This window comes from Anastrepha obliqua, chromosome 2 (genome assembly GCF_027943255.1).
Source record: "Anastrepha obliqua isolate idAnaObli1 chromosome 2, idAnaObli1_1.0, whole genome shotgun sequence".
NCBI classification, from domain to species: Eukaryota; Metazoa; Arthropoda; class Insecta; order Diptera; family Tephritidae; genus Anastrepha; species Anastrepha obliqua.
The window spans coordinates 127,661,641-127,682,349 of NC_072893.1; the positions used below are offsets into that span (position 1 = coordinate 127,661,641).

Here is a 20,709-nt window from a genome sequence, read left to right on the forward strand (position 1 = left end):
TTCAAAATCCTTTTTTTTTTATATTTTGTCTACTTTTCTTGACCATCTAACGTTTGAAACTTTTACTACAGATTAATTCTGTGTCCACTAAAATACATTAGCATTAAGAGAGAAAGTGGTGATTCTCCAAATGGGTCTACGCTTGCACTTTAATATCATTTAAATAGGTTAACTGATTGGCATATTAGACTATGCTCAAACTGGCGTCTTATTAGCAATTAGAAATAGCAAAATTTCAATTCAATTTCCCATAGAAAAACACTGTTTATCTATCCCGTAAAGTCTGTTTAATGAGCAGCAAAGCGGTCAATGAGAAAACGAAAAATCATGAAAACAAAATTTGCAAAAAAACCGAAACGACATTAAAATCAAATAGAGAGAAAACAAAACAATGCATTTTCCATGAAAATACGTTTTAAGATTCAATTTCTCTTGAAAATAGTTATTATTATAAAATCAAACCCAAAAGTAACTGGTATGGAATGAGGTGATTGTGAGAGGAATGTGGCTAAATTTCTGGATCTAGGAGAGGTTTTCTACTCGGGATTTTTTTTTTTTTAACCACGTCAATCATATCATTTCTAAGTCGTGTTTCAACCATACACTAAAAAACTGCTCTATAATTCCTTAGTTTGTTAAAAATTGGATTACACCTACATAATATGAAATCTAATCTATACTTATCATTCTTTAAGAATGGAAAGAATTTCTGTTTGTTCTGCAATCGCTTATTTTAATTGGATACAATACGTTTTCGTGTTCGTACAGTGCGTACATTCGAAAAAATTGTTGCTGTTGCTTGAAGTGTGCATCAACAACCCAGCACATCAACTTGTCGTTGAACGTTTCACGTATGTCTTTGTTGTACTGAAAAATTTCGTTCATCGTTCACCTTGTCTAAAGTTTATATAATTTATATGTGCATTTCGGTACAAAGTTTGAAAATTCAAATTTAGGACATAAATAAATGAATATCGGCAACCTGATATTGCCATCTTTTTATTGGTGATATCTCACTTTGAAGCCAAAAATGCAAAAAAGTGTTTAGTAAAAGAATGAAGGCAAAAATGCTTAATCCTAAAACCTGACGAAGTGGGCGTTTTCCGCCTCCTGTTTTTTTAATTATTTTTTTGATTTTTTAAAGTATCTCAACTTGTATTCATAATTCTAATTAAATTATTTTATACACTGTTTTAATGTTACAGACGGTCAATTTCTACAAAAGTATAATCCTCCCTCCAAGTTTTAACAGATTTGGTAGACTAGAAGTTCGTCTTCATCAATATTGTCGGTGGTACTTATTCAATGTAGCCAATATAATATCATCTGGCGATTTAGTATCGAAACGAAAACGCTGTATTTTATGCTTCACTTTAAAACTGTGACTTATTTTCGGCAGGGGATGAATACGTTTGTAGTTGAGACAAATAACGCGCCCACACGATGAAGGCGCCGTCAGCACTTTGCCCTTGCACAAGAAATTGTCATATGTACTCAGTTGACAGTAGTTATTGACGACAGGCAATATAATAGGCTTTTCTCGTCGATCACACTCTATAAAAGGTATTTGGAAATCTTCAGCAGGCGTCGAAACTCGCTGTTTACTCTTCACAATTATACCTGTGGCAGAGCTCAATGCTGTAGTAAGATCGATGGTAGATGGAATTTTTGTTTCCAAAGTTTCTGAGTCATTCACTTGCATATTGTTTACACCACTACTTATTTCTCCAATACCATCACCTGATGTTTTTTCATCAGTTGTCTTGCGGGAAATTATTATTGGCGGCACTTTGGCATTGTACGCTAGTGTTCCATTTGCATGAGATAATTTCAGCGGCGGAATCACGAAATTTGTAGGCTTTGCGTTTCCCAATTGTAACTTAGGTAATACGAATCCATTTTGAGATCTTATTTCACCATTTGAACACTGTCTCTCTTTCAGTTGCCCCAAAATAAATTGATTTAATAATGAAGTAGCAGCAGCATCTTTTTCCGAAACAGTTTCTCTGCTTTCTTGTCCATTATTACTATCCATTTAATTTTGTCTTTGTATTTATAACGTTCTTAGAATTAATAAAAAAAAATTAATTTGTTATAATTATAATTTGTTGACAACTGCGCAATGACAACAAAAAAAGTTACAAAAAAAAATTCAGTGTCAGATGGAAGCCATCATAGGCGACATCTACAGGTATGCATTTGCTACCAATATGGTTGCATTAGATATTTTAATATTCTCCTTTAAACAAGTTACACGTTCAAGATTTGCATAAGTTGATCACTCATGCCGGTTGCCAAAATGATTTAAATTGACGCTGTAACATAGACTGCACGCAGTCTGATAGTCAATTTTATTTTGAAGATGCAGTTAAATAGAATTGTAATTAGCTGCTTAACTCAAAATTCAAGTGTCTTGAAAAAAGAAATATAATTATAATCGATATTCAATTTCCGAAAGCGTTAGTGTCTTGGTTTATTGAAACGCAAATTGAATAAAAATTTGATTGTTTAATGTAAAATTACAGGATTATTATATTTAACTAGCATTTCCCAGTGGGCTTCGCACCACCATACATAAAATGTTTTTTTTATATCGCAAGAAATTTTTCATATTAAGTTTTCTTTATAGAACTCGTAAAATGTTTAAACAGTTGAATTAGTTGATTTTTTTCATTCAACATGCTTTCTAAAGATGTCACAATAGCCTTTTCTGTACTTTTTTAAAATTTGATTGTGGTTGTCACCTATATACAGGTAAGGTGAAAGAGCCGATAAAAACTTGTAATTAAACTTTGATTCTTTAATTTCCATTTCAATTTTTTACGCTAAATAAATTATGCTAAAATAAATAAAGTTAAAAATGTTTTTCCAGTTTCTTGAATGCTCCAGTTTTTATTATATTTTCGTCCAAAATTAATATTAACATAATACGCTTACAACCACAACAGTACAACAGAAACGCTCATAAGCTGCCGTGTATTTGTTGTTGTTTTTCCCATACAGGCATCTCGTATGAGAGGAAACCATTACTCACATAAAATGTCATAACTCAGGAACGGCTGCACCGATTTCAATCAAACTTCACACAAACCACCTCCTCAAAGATAGAAAAGAACTCTACAATTTGTGTGTCAATCGGTTCGGCGGTTCTTGAGTTATAAGATTACCAAGGAAATGTAACTTCTTTTTATATATATTATTATATATAGATTTTGAAATTTCCAGGCATGTTTCTTCTTGTTAATAAAAATATTCACCTTTAAAAAGAATTTTTTTAAATATTCATATTAAGTTCACTTAGCAACACGCTGCTTCAAATACTTTTGAAGTTCCGTTAGATGAATATTAAGAGAAGCTCGCATCAATGAATTAGGTCTTCAAAAGTTTCAGAAAAAAATTAAGTTTTTGAATATTACAAAAAAAAACACTTTCTAGAAAATCTCTAAAAGACTCCTTTCGGATCATTATTTCGGAACACTCTCTGATTGGCTAACCGGGAATTATCGCATGTAAAGTAATAAGAAAACCGAAAATCACGTTCCTATTAACACATTGTGGTCGGGCGTTTTGTGGCAGTGCATTACGGCTGGAGTGGGTAATTTATTGAAAAATGTGCGCGAATTTTATTGTTATTAAAAATCAGTATAAATTTAAAAAGGCTCTGATTTCTTTTTTTAACTTTTATTTTCTTATCTTAGAATGTATTCTCTATCGTTATTATAATAAATAAAGCTACTTTCTGTATACTGTGAATTACGCCACTTAACTAAAACTGAAATAAGAGTTGTTTTGAAATTAATTGCTTTTAAATTTGCTCGTATGATGTTTACTGTTAAATACAATTTACCGTTATTATTTTGATTTGTATATGTTTGTACATCGTAACACTAGGTATGAGAAAGGGTAACAACAAACATTAATAACCCGTATATCCCTTTCCCTTATTTGCCTTTTTCTACCACCCATCTATAAAAACGTATAACTACGTGACCCGCGCTCTACCCACAGTTTGCGAAAAACGTATTTTTACGTGTCCCGCACACAATGTGTTAAAAAAAGAAAAACTTAATCAAAACACATTCATGCAATCTATTTTTCGCTTTTATTTCTAAATAATCTGAGATTATAATGCCAAACATGCGCATCCAAGCCCTATTAATCATTTACAATTAATTTAATCAAATTGGGCTTTTCGAATAAGGTTTGGAAATAAAGGGGACTGATAATTTGCATTAATACATTTACATAGTTGTCCAAATATACAGTTTTTTAATTAATATCTCCAGGAAGACCTAGTATTTTTTATTTATCCAGACGACAGATTGGTCCTTCTTCTACCATTTTAAGGTCGACTTTAGGACCGATTAAGTCTCGAATATTATTAATACCATACTTTATCATAGTAGGTCGTTCCAACGACAGACCCCAAGCAATAACATTTACATTTTCCGGCAATCCCATTGGTAATAAAAGCTCTGGTCGAAAAACACCTGAATTACCAACCTCAATCCATTTGTTAAGTCCTGGATGAAAACAGAAAATCTCCATACTTGGTTCCGTATAAGGATTATAAGCTGGCTTGAATTCCAGCTTTTCAATACCAAGTTTGCGAAAGAATTCGTAAAGGGTGCCAATTAAGTCGCCTAGTGTAAGTCCGATATCTGCTACCACCCCCTCCACTTGGTGGAATTCTGCCAAATGTGTAGCATCCAATGTTTCATTTCGGAACACTTTGTCAATACTAAAGTATTTTACTGGCCTAAATCCCTCCGGCTGATTGGCCAACTTATACAGCATTCGAGCACTTACTGCTGTAGTGTGCGTGCGTAGTGTATTTCGTTGCGCCTCTTCCAATTTCCAATCATAGCCATAGCCTGTGGAGCCGTAACCACCACTTGAATGAACTTCCTGCACACGTTTCAAGTATTCTTGTGGAAATTTGTAGCTTTTCGCTGGATGACTAATAAAGAAAGTATCCTGAGCATCGCGCGCTGGATGTTGCTGTGGCACAAATAATGCATCAAAGTTCCAAAATGACGACTCAATGAAGTTATTTGTGGGCATCTCCGAGAAACCCATTTCCAAAAATATTTGTCGAAATTCTGTGCGCACTTTTTGTAACGGGTGCAGATGGCCACGAACAGGTGCTGCGCCCAGAGCATCGAAATTATATGATTTGAATTTTAGGTCCTTCCACAAGCCACTGGCGAGCATATCGACAGTCAGATCTGTCTCCAACTTCGTCAATGTTGTGGCGAATTCATTTCCCTGGCTCAATATAAAACTTTTCGTTGTAATCTCTTGCAGTAGCTTTCGCTTTTTAAATTCTTTAATTACATGAGGTGGAAGATCTGTTTTATTTTTCGAAATTTCCTCAAGAGATTTCTTCACTGTGTCTTCGATTTTTTCTACTTTTTTCTTGACAAGTGGTGGACTAACCGACTTGTCTAAATAGATCCAACCAAGGGACATAGCTTTGCTATAACCAAACTTCGCATTCGGACTACTCTGCATAAGTTCCTCTTGGACAATACCTTCCAATGGCACGGCTCCATAAAGTACTGCTTCGTGGCTGCCATTTGTCATTACGTTTTGCCCCTCATCGGTCAATTCCAAACTTTTCGCTAAAGAGGGTTCAGCGATTACTAATTCGCCATGAGCTTCAATGCTTTTCAAGGCACCAACAATTTTCTGGTGATCTACGCCAAACAATATAGCTAAGTCAACTGTGCTGACTTTTTCATTACCTTCCAAGTGTTGCAATATACGCTCCGTAAGATCTGGATGCATTTTTGTTCAAGTAAAACCAAAACTGACAACTTAATCAGCATTTATCGCGTGCTAGTATTGGAATGGAAGCCAACAAATTGTTAACACGACAAATTTGACAGCTCGTTAGAGTTGCCAAGGTCTTTAAAATCATATTTTTGGATTTAAAATAGTAAATTGTTTCTATTTTTACACACACTTTACAGAAAATAGTGTAAAATATTAAATCATAAAGTTCTTAAATATACTTCTTTTATTAATACTTTTATTTACAATCTATTTTAATATTAATAAGCAAATTAAATAACCAGGTTCCAATTGGACTTTTATTATTGATCTTCAGTGAGGTCAATGCCGTTTTCACGGCAGTCGGATCTACGTTACCGAAACGACCCGGATTTATATCCGGCCAAGGATTGCCACTCCAACAGCATTCCCCGTATGTAAGAATGGGGAATTTTTATGCTGCTACAACAACAGGACTGATGTTCCATTCGGGGAAAAAAGAGATTGTCGGTAAAGACGGTTTACTGACGATAGTTTAACGTGACAACATCATAAGAAAATACTGAGGGAATTTTTGCATTTTTCAAAAGAAAATTTTAATTTTATTTGTTTAATAGATATTTTGTATGGATATAGAGAAGGAGGTAAATGGAATCGCAATGGAATTGATCAAGTTACATTTACGAAAACGTGAAAAATGAAGAAACATTTATAAAATTCATGAAAGGTATGTTCAATTTCGATTGTGCGTCAGACGTTAGTAAGTCAACAACACTAAGAGGCACCATCATCGATTTGACTTTTTCAAGACGCATTACACTCGAAACATTCCCTTTCATTTCCTACTTTGCCTATCATCGTCCTGTTCTCAACAGAGAATGGTTCATTACCATGCACACAGGAAGAAGGCATATGCAAATACAAATATGTGAAATTATATACATATGCGCATATACATACATATATATGCTCACTCAAGTAGGAGAGAGCCAGATGTCGAATTTTGCCGAACGCGGGGGCCCGATTGTGCCTCTTTGTCGTTCGTTCCACCCTCTCGCTTGCAGTTCAATCAAGGTAAAGACGCATTAACAAGATAACGACGCATTTTTTGGTGCGGGCAGACGTTAACACGTCAAAAGGAATTGATGATAACGATGAGTGAGATCAATAACATACCGATATATTCAGAATCTTAACCTATATTGCGTTACATAGTTTATTTTTCTTATTATTAAAACATAATAAATTTTGAGTCTTATAATTTCATTGGTTTCATCAAGTAGCGTAATTGCCAAAGGATAATCGTGATAATTGATCCTACGTAAGTATGTTGTACTAGATCTTTTAGCTTCCTGTTTTACAAACGGTATATGAAGGTCTGAATTAATGGTTTATTTGTGATCAACCAGGGAGCATTGCAATTAGTCTTGAAGTTGTTGATTGATACTTTTGTACATATACAATTTTTATTTTTCCATATAAATAGTTTATCATAAATCCGAAGGTAATAATTAACAAATTGATTATGTTGCAGCTACCAGTAAATTACAGACAGAACTTGAACTCTTACAATAGTAGTCTACCGCAATACAAGCATGCAACATGCAAGATAGTAGAGCATTCATTATACATTTTTCATATCATATTATTATTCTATCAACCGATATAAAAAACTTAAGTAAACTGATATACAAACAATATGCGTTTCAGGAATTGTCCTCATTCACTATGCTATTTACAGCCGATATTGTTTCCTCCCGTGCTATTGGCGGTCCAGAGTCCATCGAATTGTTAAAATTTTCAGGGAAAAAAGATGTATAGGTTGCATTTTGTATAAGTTCCACAATCACCCGTTTCGCCTCTTCCTCTTTTTGATTTATCTCTTCAGTATTTTCCTTTCTATCTGTTTCTTCGCTATTATCTAGTTCTATTTTAACTTGTTCAGCATTTGTTGACTTTTCCCCAGAGTGCTCTCGCTTAAATTTTGAAACCGGTTTTGATAACTTGTGCATTACTTTATAATGGTGACTTAAGCCTGAACTGAAATTGAATACTTTGCCACATGCTTTGCAGCTTAGCACTCTTTTTGGTCGCGGTGCATGTATTTTCATATGTTGTGTGATACGTAATGTCATCTTACCACATACGACACAACATTGGGGTATTTGCTCCTTGTGTCTATGCAGATGCTGCTTAAGTATGCATTCTGTACTGTATTTTCTACCGCATATGTGGCAACGGTACGGTTGGCCTGATACATGCGCCTTAACATGCTCCTCGAAACGATCGCGCGTATCGAAATTTTTTCGGCAAATCTCACAATTAAATGGTCTTGAAAGGTGTACTTTTCTCATGTGGGTCTCAAGTAATGTAAGACTAGTCAGTTTTTTATTGCAAATTTTGCATATAAAACCATCTGGATAGTGTACTTGCTGAATATGCTCTTTTAAATCTGGAATCTTGTTAAATAGTTGGTCACAGTCAGAACACTTGTGCGCCAACTTAACATTGCTATCGGACTCCAGATAATGTGTTCTCTTATGAATTGTAAGACTGAAGGCACTCCGAAATTTTCTGCCGCATGCAGGACATGTAGTCTTATCATCGGGGCTTTCCCGTCTATACATTTGAGTTACCAAAGGCGATATATTCCCTGCAAATTTAGCTATTTCGACTTGAGATTGCGTTGGAGGCAGAAGAGTTATGACAGTTTCGCCAATTATTTGTCGCACTGGTTCTGATTCGTGTTGCAAAGAATTGTCAGCTTCCGTACCAATAAAACTATCTTGCTCAACCTTCGTTACGCCGTTTGCATCTGTGGCTTCTGAGTTTATGTCGCAGAGACGAGTACGTCGTTCTTCTTCGAGTTTAATGCGTTCATATAGCTCCGCAACTCGATTCTTTAACGCAATAACTTTTACAGTAGTTACACGTTTCTTCCTTTTACTCAAAGTCTTTGATTGAGACGTATGATGATCAGTACCTAATTTTTTTTTCAATTCCGTTGAGGATTTTTCGGCTTTTTTTTGTACCTCTTTCAGTAATTTTTCTGTTTTGCAATCATCTGTTTGGACATAACCGAAAAAATCTTCTGAGCAACTATTTTCTTCATTGGGAAACAGATGATCTGTTTCTAATTCTTGGCGCATTTCAGCTTCTACTTCGGCAGCTATTTCTTCCGCCTCGTCCAGTTCTTCCACTACCATTTTAGTTTCGTCAAAACCAGCTAAATCACAGGGTAGAATAGACTGATTTCGAGTAGCTTCGTAAACTAAAGAGTTGGAGGTTGATTTTCTTCGGTCTTCATCGTCCCCAGAATCTTCAGACAACGTATCAGTAATGTTTTCTTCGTGCACTTTCTCTTTGCCATCGTCATTAATGTGTTCACTTAAATGTTGACAAAAGTAATTAATATTATCGCTGACTTTTTCACAGTAAGTGCAAAAGAATTTTAATATACGCGTTGTTTCGCTATAGAATATTAAACCACATTGAATATCGTCCTCTTGTAGATTTGTAGTTGAGTCACCTTCCACTACTTGCTCAATAACGGCAAAATCGTGTAGGATCTGCTCATCACTTGAATTCATTCTCAATACGAAACGCGTATAAAAGCATAATTTTTATAAAATATTACTACTAGTCTTAGAATTGATGAAAAATAATAAAATTAATTTTTGCTGCTCTTTCTTCTTCATGTATGTTCAAGGTCACAATTGATAAATACACTATTTACCGTAGATGGCATTATATAGGGTTATTCAATAGGTGCACTTCAACTTTTTTGCGATAGGGAGGGCGAACGACGCAATATTTTTTATTTTTCGCTTGTCATTTGTAAACTTCATTAGTATACATTTCATCATGGAACGCTACACACTTGAGCAACGATTGCAAATCGTGCAAATTTTTTATGAAAATAATCGTTCTGTTGCTGCTACTTTAAGAGCATTACGGCCATTTTACGGTTCATTTAACAAGCCGTCCCGTTTTGGGGTTATGTGAAGTCATTGGTCTTCAGTAACAAGCCGGCGACGATTTGTGAGCTCAGAGCCAATATTGAACGCGAAATTGCTGGAATTTCGGCCGATTTATGCAAAGAGTGGTCGAAAATTGGGTGCAACGATTGGACTTCGTAAAACGTGCACGCGTTGGTCATGTAAAAGAAATCGAATTTCATACTTAAATGTATATGTTCAAACTCGATAATAAAAAACAGGAACACAGGCCCTCTTCTACTTCTCAAAGAAGCCACTGAAGAAAACATCAACAACAAAATAAAAATAAATAAATATAAATAAAAAAAAAAATTAGTTAAAAAAGTCAAACCGTTTGTGTTTTATTCAAAAAAGTTCAAAAGTTGAAGTGCTCTTACTGAAAAACCCATATTTTTTAACATATGTTCTACATTAGGGCGACCTGTTTTACAAGAAAGCATTTCGATCATCGAATTGATAGACTACATAAAGAATGATACATACAATAACGAATTTCGTCATTCCACTGCCATGACGTCAGTACAGAAAATAATAGGCAGAATAACGAAAGTAAATGGAAAACCAAGAATGACACGGCCACATTATTTGTTTATATTTTTATATAATTCTTATAGACTACGAAACAGATAGTATATTCAAAAATTATTAATTTAGTTATAAAAAATAAAAGTTTTAATCTAAACTAAGATTAAAGTCATACATAATTTTACGGACCTTTTAATTGGTTCATTTATTATGTAGACGGTCTTGTCAATTAAAGATCTATTGCTACGCAGATTTTATTTATTCCTGAAGTCCACCAACATTAGAAAATATTACTATTAATAAATAAATAAGATTTAAGTTGATTTCAAAAACCACTTATCAGCAGAGAGACATCAAGATCTATAGAGCTGAAGATCGTATTGATTTCTTGTAAGTTCCGTTTAATATAAAATATTTGATGAAGAGTTTTAATCATAGCAACTTTTAATAAACCTACATTGCACAAAGCATTGCGCAAATTTCTTGTCTTGAATACGGAAAGTCATAAGCAAGTTGTGCGGTAAGTAAATACTTAATTTTTTCCTATTTTAAAACATAAAGTTTAAGTTAAAACATTTACGACAAAGTATCGCGTCACTGATTGTTTCTAAGATTGCAAATATGTATCGTTTTATGTGTATTCAGCTCTTGATCATTTATAAACTTCTTGCCACACTGCTCACAAACTATTGTTGCTGTTTTATAGTGCTTTTTGAACTTATGTGTACTTAACATTGATGCGCTTCGGTACCTGTTCGTGCACAAATTGCATTGAAACGGCAAAGAAGCCTCATCCGTCTTATTATGAACCTTCCGTTTATGTGTATCCATTTGATTTACTGTATAAAAGAGCTTATCACATTCGTCGCAGGGTATATGCCGCTGTTGTGTGTGCCTTAATTCGTGGCTCAGCATTGCTGCACGACGTGAAAAAGATTTCGAACAAAATTTACAACTAAACAATTCTCGTTGTTCGTGGGTGTTTAAGTGACGTGCTAGTGTTGTAACTGCGCGAAAGAGACGACCACAAATTTCACATTGATGCGGTTTGGAGCCGGTGTGTATATGCAGGTGTGTATCTAGTTGTATGCGACGTCGAAATGTTTTTCCACAATATGTGCACATATTGGGCGTATTGCGGGCCTTATACGGACGTTTGTCGCTGTTTCTCAATAAATTTGGTTTGTAGGATTTCGACCAATCAATACTTTCATTTATGTGACAATCAATCGATATTGAATGTAGGCGATCGTTGTCGGCTTCATTAGACTTTTCGTCGCTTTCAGAACTATTTGGAAATGTGGTAACATCTTTTGTATTCATTTGGCAGCCTTTTGTTGTATGTTTGTAAGTGATCTAAAATTTGATGTTTCCTTATTGATATGTAAAACTAGTAGTAAATTGTAAAACTTACACCCGTATTCTCCAATTTTATCTTGTTTCTTATTAATTCCCTGCCAGATTTGTCGGATTCGTATTCTGCTTGATATTGATCAAGGCCGCAGTCGGAAGTATTCCCATCATTCTTCGATATTACATTGATACTTGTGGTTGCTGTTTCGTTCTTACCTGCGCGCAGAATGCCTAAGACGTCTTCAGTATCTTTAGTAGAATCTCCAAACTCAAATTTCAATGGATCTCGTTTTCCATTGAAATTGGGCTCAATAATTTCACTGTCACTATTTATGTTTAATTCCTCTTTGTCTGTCAAAGCGTTTATGAACGTTTCATAATGCATGTGAAAATGATCGCAGAAATCTGGAAATGTAAGCGCTTCCATGCCGCAAAATACACACAAAATTGAAAATGTCGACGACTGATAATGAATTTCAGCGCATTTCGACTTTGAGTAGTTACAACTATAAATATTAGTTGGTGAAACTACTTTGAACATTTTAGATAATAATTTTTTCTTACAAATAACGATTTGAATATAAAACAATCCAAATTTGTTTGCTTACAAAACAAAATATTCATTTGCAAACAGCTGTTTTCAGGCGACTACTGCATATCCTGTTGAACATACGGTGAACCGTAATAAAAATAAAGAAGAAGCAAACGGAAATTAAAAATCAATACCGGTTGACCACCATCAACATTTGTGGTTCATAACTTCACAACGAATAATTATTCAAAATGCTTACTGGATTTTGCAAGCAGAAAATCATAGAAAATTTGAAGATAGAGTCAAAAAGAGAGCATAAAAAATGTATTTTATTTTCAGTTTTAATAAAACAAAATGAGTGCACTCGTATCAAAAAACATAGAATTATACATACGGCGATTGCACATATGTCTCTATTTAAAGCAAAAACCACCTATGAATTAAAAAACATTATATCCATTTACGAAAATAAGTTCTCGGCGAGAAACGTAACTTCAGTTTTCAATAGGGTTTCTCATTTCCCGTCACATAATGATTCCCCGGAAACGAGAATATTTCGAAAATATTCCCGGGATTCCCGGGAAAATCGAGTTTTTAAATTTACTAATTAAAATAAATTTATTAATTTAAAAACAATTAAAAAATTCATTTTCACATATTTTATTCATATTCACAAAACAAAAAAATTCATATTTATTCAAATTCATAAAACAAAAAAAAAGATATTTATTAGAAGAGTTTTTAAAATGAGTTCTGAGACAAACTAGCGCATTAACTGAATTGTCGTTGAGTCTTGTCCTAATTTTGGTGACAAAAAGGCCAGCAGTCGAAAATACTCTTTCACTTTCCACTGAAGTTGGTTTAATGCAAAGAAGAGCATCTAAGAGCATTTTCAAATTTTTGGTTAACTTTCCACTAGCTTCAAATAAATTAAATTCTTTTAATGTAGTCTTATATTCTGTATCTCCAGTACTTTGTTTTTTGGCGCTCATACTATTTATAGCACTTTCAAGCTTTCGTTTCAAAACATTCGCGGGCATTTCTGCTTCTATATTGTTTTCCGTTTCGGAAATCAATACGCTTTCTTCATTTTCAAGTACAGTGGTGTCTTCAAGGATATTAACTGGAAATAGGCGGTGTAACAATTCTTTAGATAATTTAACCATTTCAGACTTCGACGACATTTCAAAAAACATATCATCTTGATTGGAGTACAATAAACTTGAATTTTTTAGGTACTTTACCAATGAAATTAAAATTTTGGATCTTCGAGTTGTCATACGGAATTTAAAATTTTGTAATAATTCTCGAGATATTGAATTATCTAACGCATTTAACGTTTCTATTAGGAACGATAGTATTCCCTCACTCTTTATTAAATCCATATCACGTCGACATAATGCATCGGACGCTAATTTTACTGGACGTAAACAAGTAATTAATGTGCTTACAATTTGGAACAGCTGATCTTCCTTTTCAAGTAGATGTGTAGCATTAACTTCGCATAGACTTTTTTTAATCGGAATTCTTATTTGCTCAAATCTTTCCAACATATCTAATAAGCTATTCCACCTTGTCGTACAGTCTAATGATAGGTTTAATTCTTTACCATATTTGCTGAAGAATTGTGTTACGTACTGGCGATTTTCTGAAAAATGATGCTATCTTGCGGATTTGTTTTATTGCATCCTGGATATGAGGTTTTAGATCTTTGAATTTAAGGTCACTTATATTTGTATCATGTTCATATGACATCCCTTCAAATGTTGTATTTTCGTCTTTGTCAAGACAATCATAATTATCAATGTCGCTATCATCATCTGAATCTAATAATTGGTCTACTTGGTGCTGCTGATTTTTTTGCAATAAAAATTCTGTCTTAGTAGAACCAAAAAGGGTATCCAGAACAGCCAAATGAATCCCATGTGTGTAGCATTGTAAATGGAAGGCAGGAGCTAACTTTCCAAATTTCACCATAACGGCTGCTCCATCAGTTATGATTGCAATAATATCTGTAGATAAATTCAAGTTAAATTCCTTTAACCGCTCATTAACTAAATCTAATGTTTTTTCAGCTCCACAACTTCCTTCAATTCTTATTAATCCCAAATTTTTAAATATCCCACCATTGGACATAACATTGATATTCATGTATCTACGATTACGGCTGCTTGTCCACTCATCTACAGTTAAGCAAAATTTTTGATTTGCATTTAGAATAGTTGAAAATCTATATTTAAGTTTTGATTTAACTTCGGCATAATAGTTGAATATAAGATTCATTATGTGTGAAGGATTTTTAGGAAGAAAATATCCTTTCGCACAAATAGATTCACGAATGAACGTACTTTTCGAAATAACATTGATGGAAATTCCATCTACAGCTGCTAGTTTTGCAAGAATTTCTTCCAATGATTGTTTCTTTACATATTTTAAAATGGAATTTTGATTTCCTGAAATTGATTTATCAGATTTGTCCGGCGATGAAGTACTTGGAGCGTCGAATTTATTGTTCTTGGTAACCAAATCTATTCCATGTTGGATTTGCATATGACGATTTATTCCACTTGTGGAACCTCCCTTTCTCATAATCACTTGATTACATTTATTGCATTTTGCTTTGTCCTTATTAGTAGAATCAATGGTAAAATAAAATCTCCAATTTCTTTCTGACGACATTCGTATTTTTTAATAACCCTTTAATTTTAATATTTAAAATATCAGTGGAATAATAACTAATTGTTATTAAAATTCAATTAAACTTACTTTAATTCACAAAGAAATCTTTTAACCACTTTTAATATATAACTTTTTAAAATATAAAAAGTAAAGACACCCAAACGCTATGACTTTTCAAATATTTGTGTTGCACAGCTGTATAATCACGAAAACAAGAAAGTCAATGCTTGCTTAGCTTACTTTGTTTTTGAATATTTTTAAATAAAAAAAGTAATTTGAATTTTTCATTTTAAATGATAATAAATGTTAAATAATCCCGGGAATTTACGTTTTTTTTCGGGAAATCGGGAATAGATATTTTTGCGGATTACCCGGGATATCGGGAACGGGAAATCCCGGGAGAGAAACCCTAGTTTTCAATAATACTAAAAATAGTTTTAAACTATTCCCACTTTTGATTTGTGCAATAAAGGACGCCATTTGTTTTTAAATGTCAGAACAAGATGCAACCATATATGTAAGGTTAAAAGTGATAGACCAGAAAAATGTATTGAAAAACATTGTAATAGTCGGAAATATGAAAGCTCATTGAGATTCCCAGATGTTTGGAATATACACCTCTACCCACTCTACCCTTGAGCAAAGCCAAAGATTAGAAATGCACTTAATGAATTTTACCTATTTCAAAACGCTTAATTAGCTCCTATAAACTAATTTTCGCTCAAATTTCACTTATGAATTCAAAAATTCTAAAAACATTTCGGTTACTGGTGATAAACATGCGTGTATGTCAAATAGGTATAGTAAAACTAGTTGTTCCAATAGACATAGAATTTTCTTGCACCATTTCCGTAGCACCATATTTCAAATTTTACGGACACTTATATCCTGCTGTTTAATTGCTCTTTACTGTTTTCGCTCTAGGTTTGATATTGCCACGTTTATTTGGAAGCCATACGACACATTTTTAATTGACTGGGTGGAACATGTCCAAAAGGGTTCTCTGAACATTTTACTAAGATCATACAAGTTTTTTCCGTTTGCTATTAATCACCTCGAAGTCTTTAGAAAGTAGAAGATCGATTCTTGCTCTTACGTTTGTTCAATGCTTGTTTCTGCTTCAAAGTATCGATTCTTTTACACAAAAAACTCTTCGTATCGTTCTTCCTTTCGTCCGTAATTTACTAATCTTCATAAAGACCATTCTACCAGTTTCTATTTTACCGTTAATTTTATGATCGTGGTCCCATTGGTCGTTTAGCCATACTCCTTGGTATTTGAAGTTTTTTACTGTTGTTGTTGTAGCAGCATAAACATCCCCCCTACCTACATATGGGAAATGCTGCTGGAGTGACAGTCCTTGGCCGGATATAAATCCGGGTCGTTTCGGTAACGTAGAACCGACTGTCGTGGAAACGAAGGTCTTACTGTTAGGTTGTTTCTTATGATTAGCCTCGCATATGTCGCCACTTTTATTTATAATAAAAAATTGGTTTTATCAATATTCACATTTAGCCTGAAGTCGTTGCTATATTTTTTGGCTTTGTTAATAGTTTTTTGGAGATTATTTGTCATTAGTAATTTTATTTATATACATTCCATTCACTTTTATTCCTACATCTGTGTCCTTTATTGCTTCTTCAAAGATTTTTTCAGCGTACATGTTAGATAATAATGGAGAGAATCTCATTCACCTGCAGATATTTGTCCCTCTTAAAATAAAAACTGCAGCTTTACTTATGTTACTGTTGTTCAGTTAAATCAGTATATTTTCTGAATTACGTCAATTCTTCATATTTTTGCATCGAAAGAGTAATATATCGATATTTTACTTTCGATAATAATACAAATATTAGTATCGATACTCATCTTCACACATTTTTGGTATCCTAACTGTTGATATAAGGAAATTTTAGTAAATATTAGAGTTGTCACACACCATTCTAGTCGATTCACAATAGATTGTAAAAAATAATATCTGCTACAAAAACAATGAAGATTTATCAACATAATAATTATTTTTTATTGTATAAAGGAAATTAAGTATAAAAACTAATTTTTTGACGAGTTAGCTAAGTTATTTTAAGCTTGCATATTGCTTAAATGTGATTATTAAAAAACATGTGTTCAAAATTAACAAGGTTTTGTGTGAAATTGTATATGCAACATAAAATATAGAAAACAGAATACGATTCCGCTTGTAACTCCAAAAGCTTATTACTTTTAAAAATGAACAATTAACTTTTCAGACAAACCCCTGTAAATAGCTTAGCAATTTTATTTCTATTACAAAAATAAAATAATTCAATTCAACAGCTTTCCATTTTATGTTGCCGCATATGACCTGCCAAACCAGCCATTTGAGCATATGCACGTCCGCAGAGTTTGCATACAAACTTTTTTATGCCCAGATGTAGATGTTTGTGATGGTATAGTGCTTTAGGTCGCGCAAACGTGCGTCCGCAGACATCGCACACATGTGGTCGATCAGTCGAATGTGTGGGCTCATGTTCACACAATAATGATTTTGAAGCGAAGCCTTTGCCACACAATTTGCACAAAAAGGGCCTTTCTCCGGTATGTGATCGTTTGTGTACAATTAGAGCAGGTTGTCCTTTGGTTCGAAATCCACATACCTCACAAACGAAATTTTTTTTCAATCGGTGAACATACCGTGTGTGCATGGATAGTTGTTTTGGATTAAAGAAAGATTTGCCGCAACCCTCTATGCTACAGTGAAATCCTCGCACTCCTGTATGTTTATACTGATGAATATTTAAGGCTTCTTTACTTGAATAGACTTTGTCACATTGTCCGCAGGGAAAACCAGCATGCTTTTTGCGCAAATGAGAATTCAGTGATCGTTCATCACTAAAATTTTGACTACAACGTACACAGCAATATTCTGGTGCATCACTATGGCATTTCTTAATATGACGTTCCAAATTTTTTGCAAATTTATAACTTTTACTGCATTCATTACAGTTGAAATTGGTAGGCGTTTTGTCTTCCTGTTGTTCGGTACTTAAAATCTACTAAAAGAAATGTGTAATAATTTGTCTTAAAATGTATCGCCCCAGCCTTACCCTTGGCATGAACTCTGGATCGTTGCCACTTCGTTCATCATCACTGTCATCAGTTTCCTTATCAGTTAGCCACTCATTATCTTCACGCAAAACATCAACAGATACTTTATAATTATCAGCATTAGTCGGATTAACGGAATCAGGCAAGGGTATCTCCTGCAATTCGGTGAGAGGACCAAATTCTTTATTTTCATCGGGCATACTTGAAGACTCTTCATCGTGATTTTTGTCTTCTATTTTTATTCCAACTTCGTCTATGAAAGGGCCATTTCCTGATGAATTCCATGATATGAAGTGTGCATTTTTGAAATGAATCAAATACTCTTCAAAATTGAAAGTCTTCAATTCGCAATATGAGCAAATTATTGTGAAGCAATTCTCCTTGCGGAAGAATATTTCAGCACACTTTTTCTCTACTAATTGTATGAATGTTTGAGAAGTATTAACGGCTTTAAGCATGATAGTAAATTTTATTACCAAAATGTTATCAAAGTGAAATACGCGACGCTAGGTGAAACGTTTTGTTTACTTTTTATTTAAGCGTAATCAACAAAGAATTATATATAGAGTATCTGAATTCTGTACACCGTGGTAATCAACGGCACATCAATCAGCTGATCGTTGTTTTTGTTGTAACATCATAAACAATCTCCAGAAAATTTGTCGGAGTGACAGTTCCCTTGGCTGGATATAAATCCGGGTCGTTCTGTTGAAGTCGCGGAAACTTCAGTGGATCATTATAGTGTTGCCGTTTCTATAACACACAATCAACTATCAAGTATTCAATATATTTATTAAAAAAATTTCGTCTGCGGCAGGTTGTAAATCATACGAATGACATTGTTTATCCATTGTGAATATCATCTATTAAGTAGTGCTAGTAGAGCGGAGAGTACTTTGGTGAAAAAAATAATTTTATTTGTTTACAATTGGACTGCAAAAAATTAAATTGAGCTCGACATGCTTAAGGTACTTCCCAGCATCACTTTAGGAAGCAACGCAAGTGCAAAATGTGGAGAAATCCATTGTCACAGTTCCACGGAATTTACCATACTATGTACTCTATGCGAACTAAAGTCATTCGATTACGAACATTTCATGTTGCACTGTAAAAACGTACACTTCGAAAATGATTTGTTGAGGACAGAGGAAGCCTTTGTGAAAGATGAGCCCATCATTGAAGATAACAGTATTGACCATGACTTCATGGATGAGTCTGACTTTGACATTTCTGATGAAGAGGACGATCATTCTGGGTTACGTGTAATGAAATGGGATCAGAAAAACACCTTATCGGAGTCTCTGAACAGTGGACACAGAAATTATGCTGAAACAAATCCTGATGATGAAGATTACCTGCCAGCTTCGGATCAACAAAAGGTATGCTCTCTTTCAAAAGAATACAAGGAGTAAGTTTTGTAAATGTTAATTTGAACATTCCAACAGAAACGAAATAGGGACCGCCATTCTCAAGCGTACAAGTGTGAAGTGTGTTCGCGTACGTACAAAAGTCAACACAATTTGCGTTTGCATTTGGAAAAATCACATAATCCGGTTACAGAGAAGGTTGTAGTTATACAAATGCAAAAATGCGAAGAATGTACGGAAGAATTTAAGACATTGCGTAGCTTAGAAGAGCATTGCATATCAAAACATGGAGGAATGAAATGTACATATTGTGATAAGAGATGTACTTCAAGAACAAATCAGCAACGTCATATGGAAACTCATACGCATGGAACGGAGCGAAGCTTTGTCTGCGATTACGAAAATTGTACGAAACGTTTCTTTACACGTCGACAATTTCAAGCACACAAGCGCACCCACACCAAAGGCAAGAACTTTATTTGTGATATATGTGGCTATTCTTGCCGAGTACCTGAAATGCTTAAGGTGCACTATCGTTCACACACGGGAGAAAAACCTTTTGCTTGTGATGAATGCGGAAAATGCTTTGTATCTAAATCGGCAGTTAGAGAGCACAAAGCATCGCACGGTACTGAACGGCCACATATGTGTAAGGTATGTGGGCGATCATTTGCTCGCGCTAAATCTCTGTATCATCATAATTTCTTGCATCTCGAAGAGAAGAAATTTAAATGCAAGTTATGTGGGCAAGCATATGCGCAATTGGCTGGGCTGGCCGGTCATATGAGGAGACACCGCGAGGATGGCCTTTGCTGATCAGATATTCATCAAATTTCGTCAAACTTTGTTCACCTTAAAAAATTTTAACTTTAATTTTGATTGAAACTTTTTATTACATATGTACATATATAAAATATGCAACCTAGTCAGGCGTTATACAAAAATTCATGTACATGGTTTCTGCAAACGTAAGTATACATTGGTAATATTAAAACAAAAACAAAAAAAATTGAAAACAACTTTTTAAAAATAAGTTAAGTGTTAAGATATTCGTATGAGCATACATGTGATTGTGTATGAACATGCACCCACAAAATACAAATTTAAACATTAAATCTTACCTAGCAACAAGTTTTTGCATTTTATATTTAGAACAGTCGAGAACAATTAATTCATTCCTTCGCATGTAAACTCATTACGGTAAATTAATGATTGAATTTAGCCAATGTTTTAGTATGAATGGGAAATCTCAGATACGCATATCTACCGTCCTCAAGCAGCATACAAAATATAAACATACAAAATACGATAGCATATACATATGTACATATGTACCATATGTATGTAGTAAGCTCACTTGAAAACGTTTTCTCGGTATGGAGTTGAGAAGTAT

General features: G+C 34.0%; 5 protein-coding genes across 6 annotated transcripts in view; 1 reads left to right on the top strand and 4 right to left on the bottom strand.

Annotated features, from left to right (window-relative positions):
• LOC129238933 (zinc finger protein 91) overlaps window positions 1-20,396 on the top strand; it is a 42,965-nt gene extending 22,569 nt beyond the window's left edge. The window contains exons 1-3 of one of the 2 annotated variants that reach the window (XM_054874174.1): window positions 16,856-17,003; window positions 18,767-19,328; window positions 19,395-20,396. In XM_054874174.1, coding sequence (XP_054730149.1) covers window positions 18,909-19,328; window positions 19,395-20,132 — 1,158 coding nt within the window. In that variant the 5' untranslated portion in view covers window positions 16,856-17,003; window positions 18,767-18,908 and the 3' untranslated portion in view covers window positions 20,133-20,396. Of the gene's footprint in view, window positions 1-16,855; window positions 17,004-18,489; window positions 19,329-19,394 lie in introns of those variants that run through there. The other variant, XM_054874173.1, reaches the window with a different exon arrangement.
• LOC129238934 (uncharacterized) lies at window positions 952-2,137 on the bottom strand. The gene has a single exon (XM_054874175.1). The coding sequence runs from the start codon at window positions 2,033-2,035 to the stop codon at window positions 1,280-1,282; it is 756 nt and encodes a 251-aa protein (XP_054730150.1). The 5' UTR covers window positions 2,036-2,137; the 3' UTR covers window positions 952-1,279.
• Window positions 4,084-5,876, bottom strand: LOC129238929 (phenylalanine--tRNA ligase alpha subunit). The gene has a single exon (XM_054874166.1). The coding sequence runs from the start codon at window positions 5,788-5,790 to the stop codon at window positions 4,303-4,305; it is 1,488 nt and encodes a 495-aa protein (XP_054730141.1). The 5' UTR covers window positions 5,791-5,876; the 3' UTR covers window positions 4,084-4,302.
• LOC129238928 (hypermethylated in cancer 2 protein-like) lies at window positions 6,935-9,478 on the bottom strand. Its single transcript, XM_054874165.1, has one exon. It carries the CDS (start codon window positions 9,363-9,365, stop codon window positions 7,482-7,484), a length of 1,884 nt encoding a protein of 627 aa, XP_054730140.1. The 5' UTR covers window positions 9,366-9,478; the 3' UTR covers window positions 6,935-7,481.
• On the bottom strand, window positions 10,118-18,424 carry LOC129238417 (zinc finger protein 845-like). The gene is made up of 4 exons (XM_054873440.1): window positions 17,949-18,424; window positions 17,175-17,894; window positions 11,713-12,246; window positions 10,118-11,654 (listed from the first exon to the last, which is right to left on the bottom strand). Exons 1-4 carry the CDS (start codon window positions 18,405-18,407, stop codon window positions 10,893-10,895), a joined length of 2,475 nt encoding a protein of 824 aa, XP_054729415.1. The 5' UTR covers window positions 18,408-18,424; the 3' UTR covers window positions 10,118-10,892.
• Window positions 20,397-20,709: the final 313 nt, after the last annotated feature.

What these genes read in the sequence shown, in the direction of transcription:
- LOC129238934 (XM_054874175.1), bottom strand. Translation starts at nt 2,035, where the DNA reads ATGGATAGTAATAATGGACAAGAAAGCAGAGAAACTGTTTCGGAAAAA.
- LOC129238929 (XM_054874166.1), bottom strand. Translation starts at nt 5,790, where the DNA reads ATGCATCCAGATCTTACGGAGCGTATATTGCAACACTTGGAAGGTAAT.
- LOC129238928 (XM_054874165.1), bottom strand. Translation starts at nt 9,365, where the DNA reads ATGAATTCAAGTGATGAGCAGATCCTACACGATTTTGCCGTTATTGAG.
- LOC129238417 (XM_054873440.1), bottom strand. Translation starts at nt 18,407, where the DNA reads ATGCTTAAAGCCGTTAATACTTCTCAAACATTCATACAATTAGTAGAG. An exon ending in ATCCAGAGTTCATGCCAAGG is followed by an intron (nt 17,895 to 17,948) that starts GTAAGGCTGGGG and finishes TTCTTTTAGTAG; the next exon opens with ATTTTAAGTACCGAACAACA. An exon ending in AACATAAAATGGAAAGCTGT is followed by an intron (nt 12,247 to 17,174) that starts TGAATTGAATTA and finishes TAAGCAAACAAA; the next exon opens with TTTGGATTGTTTTATATTCA.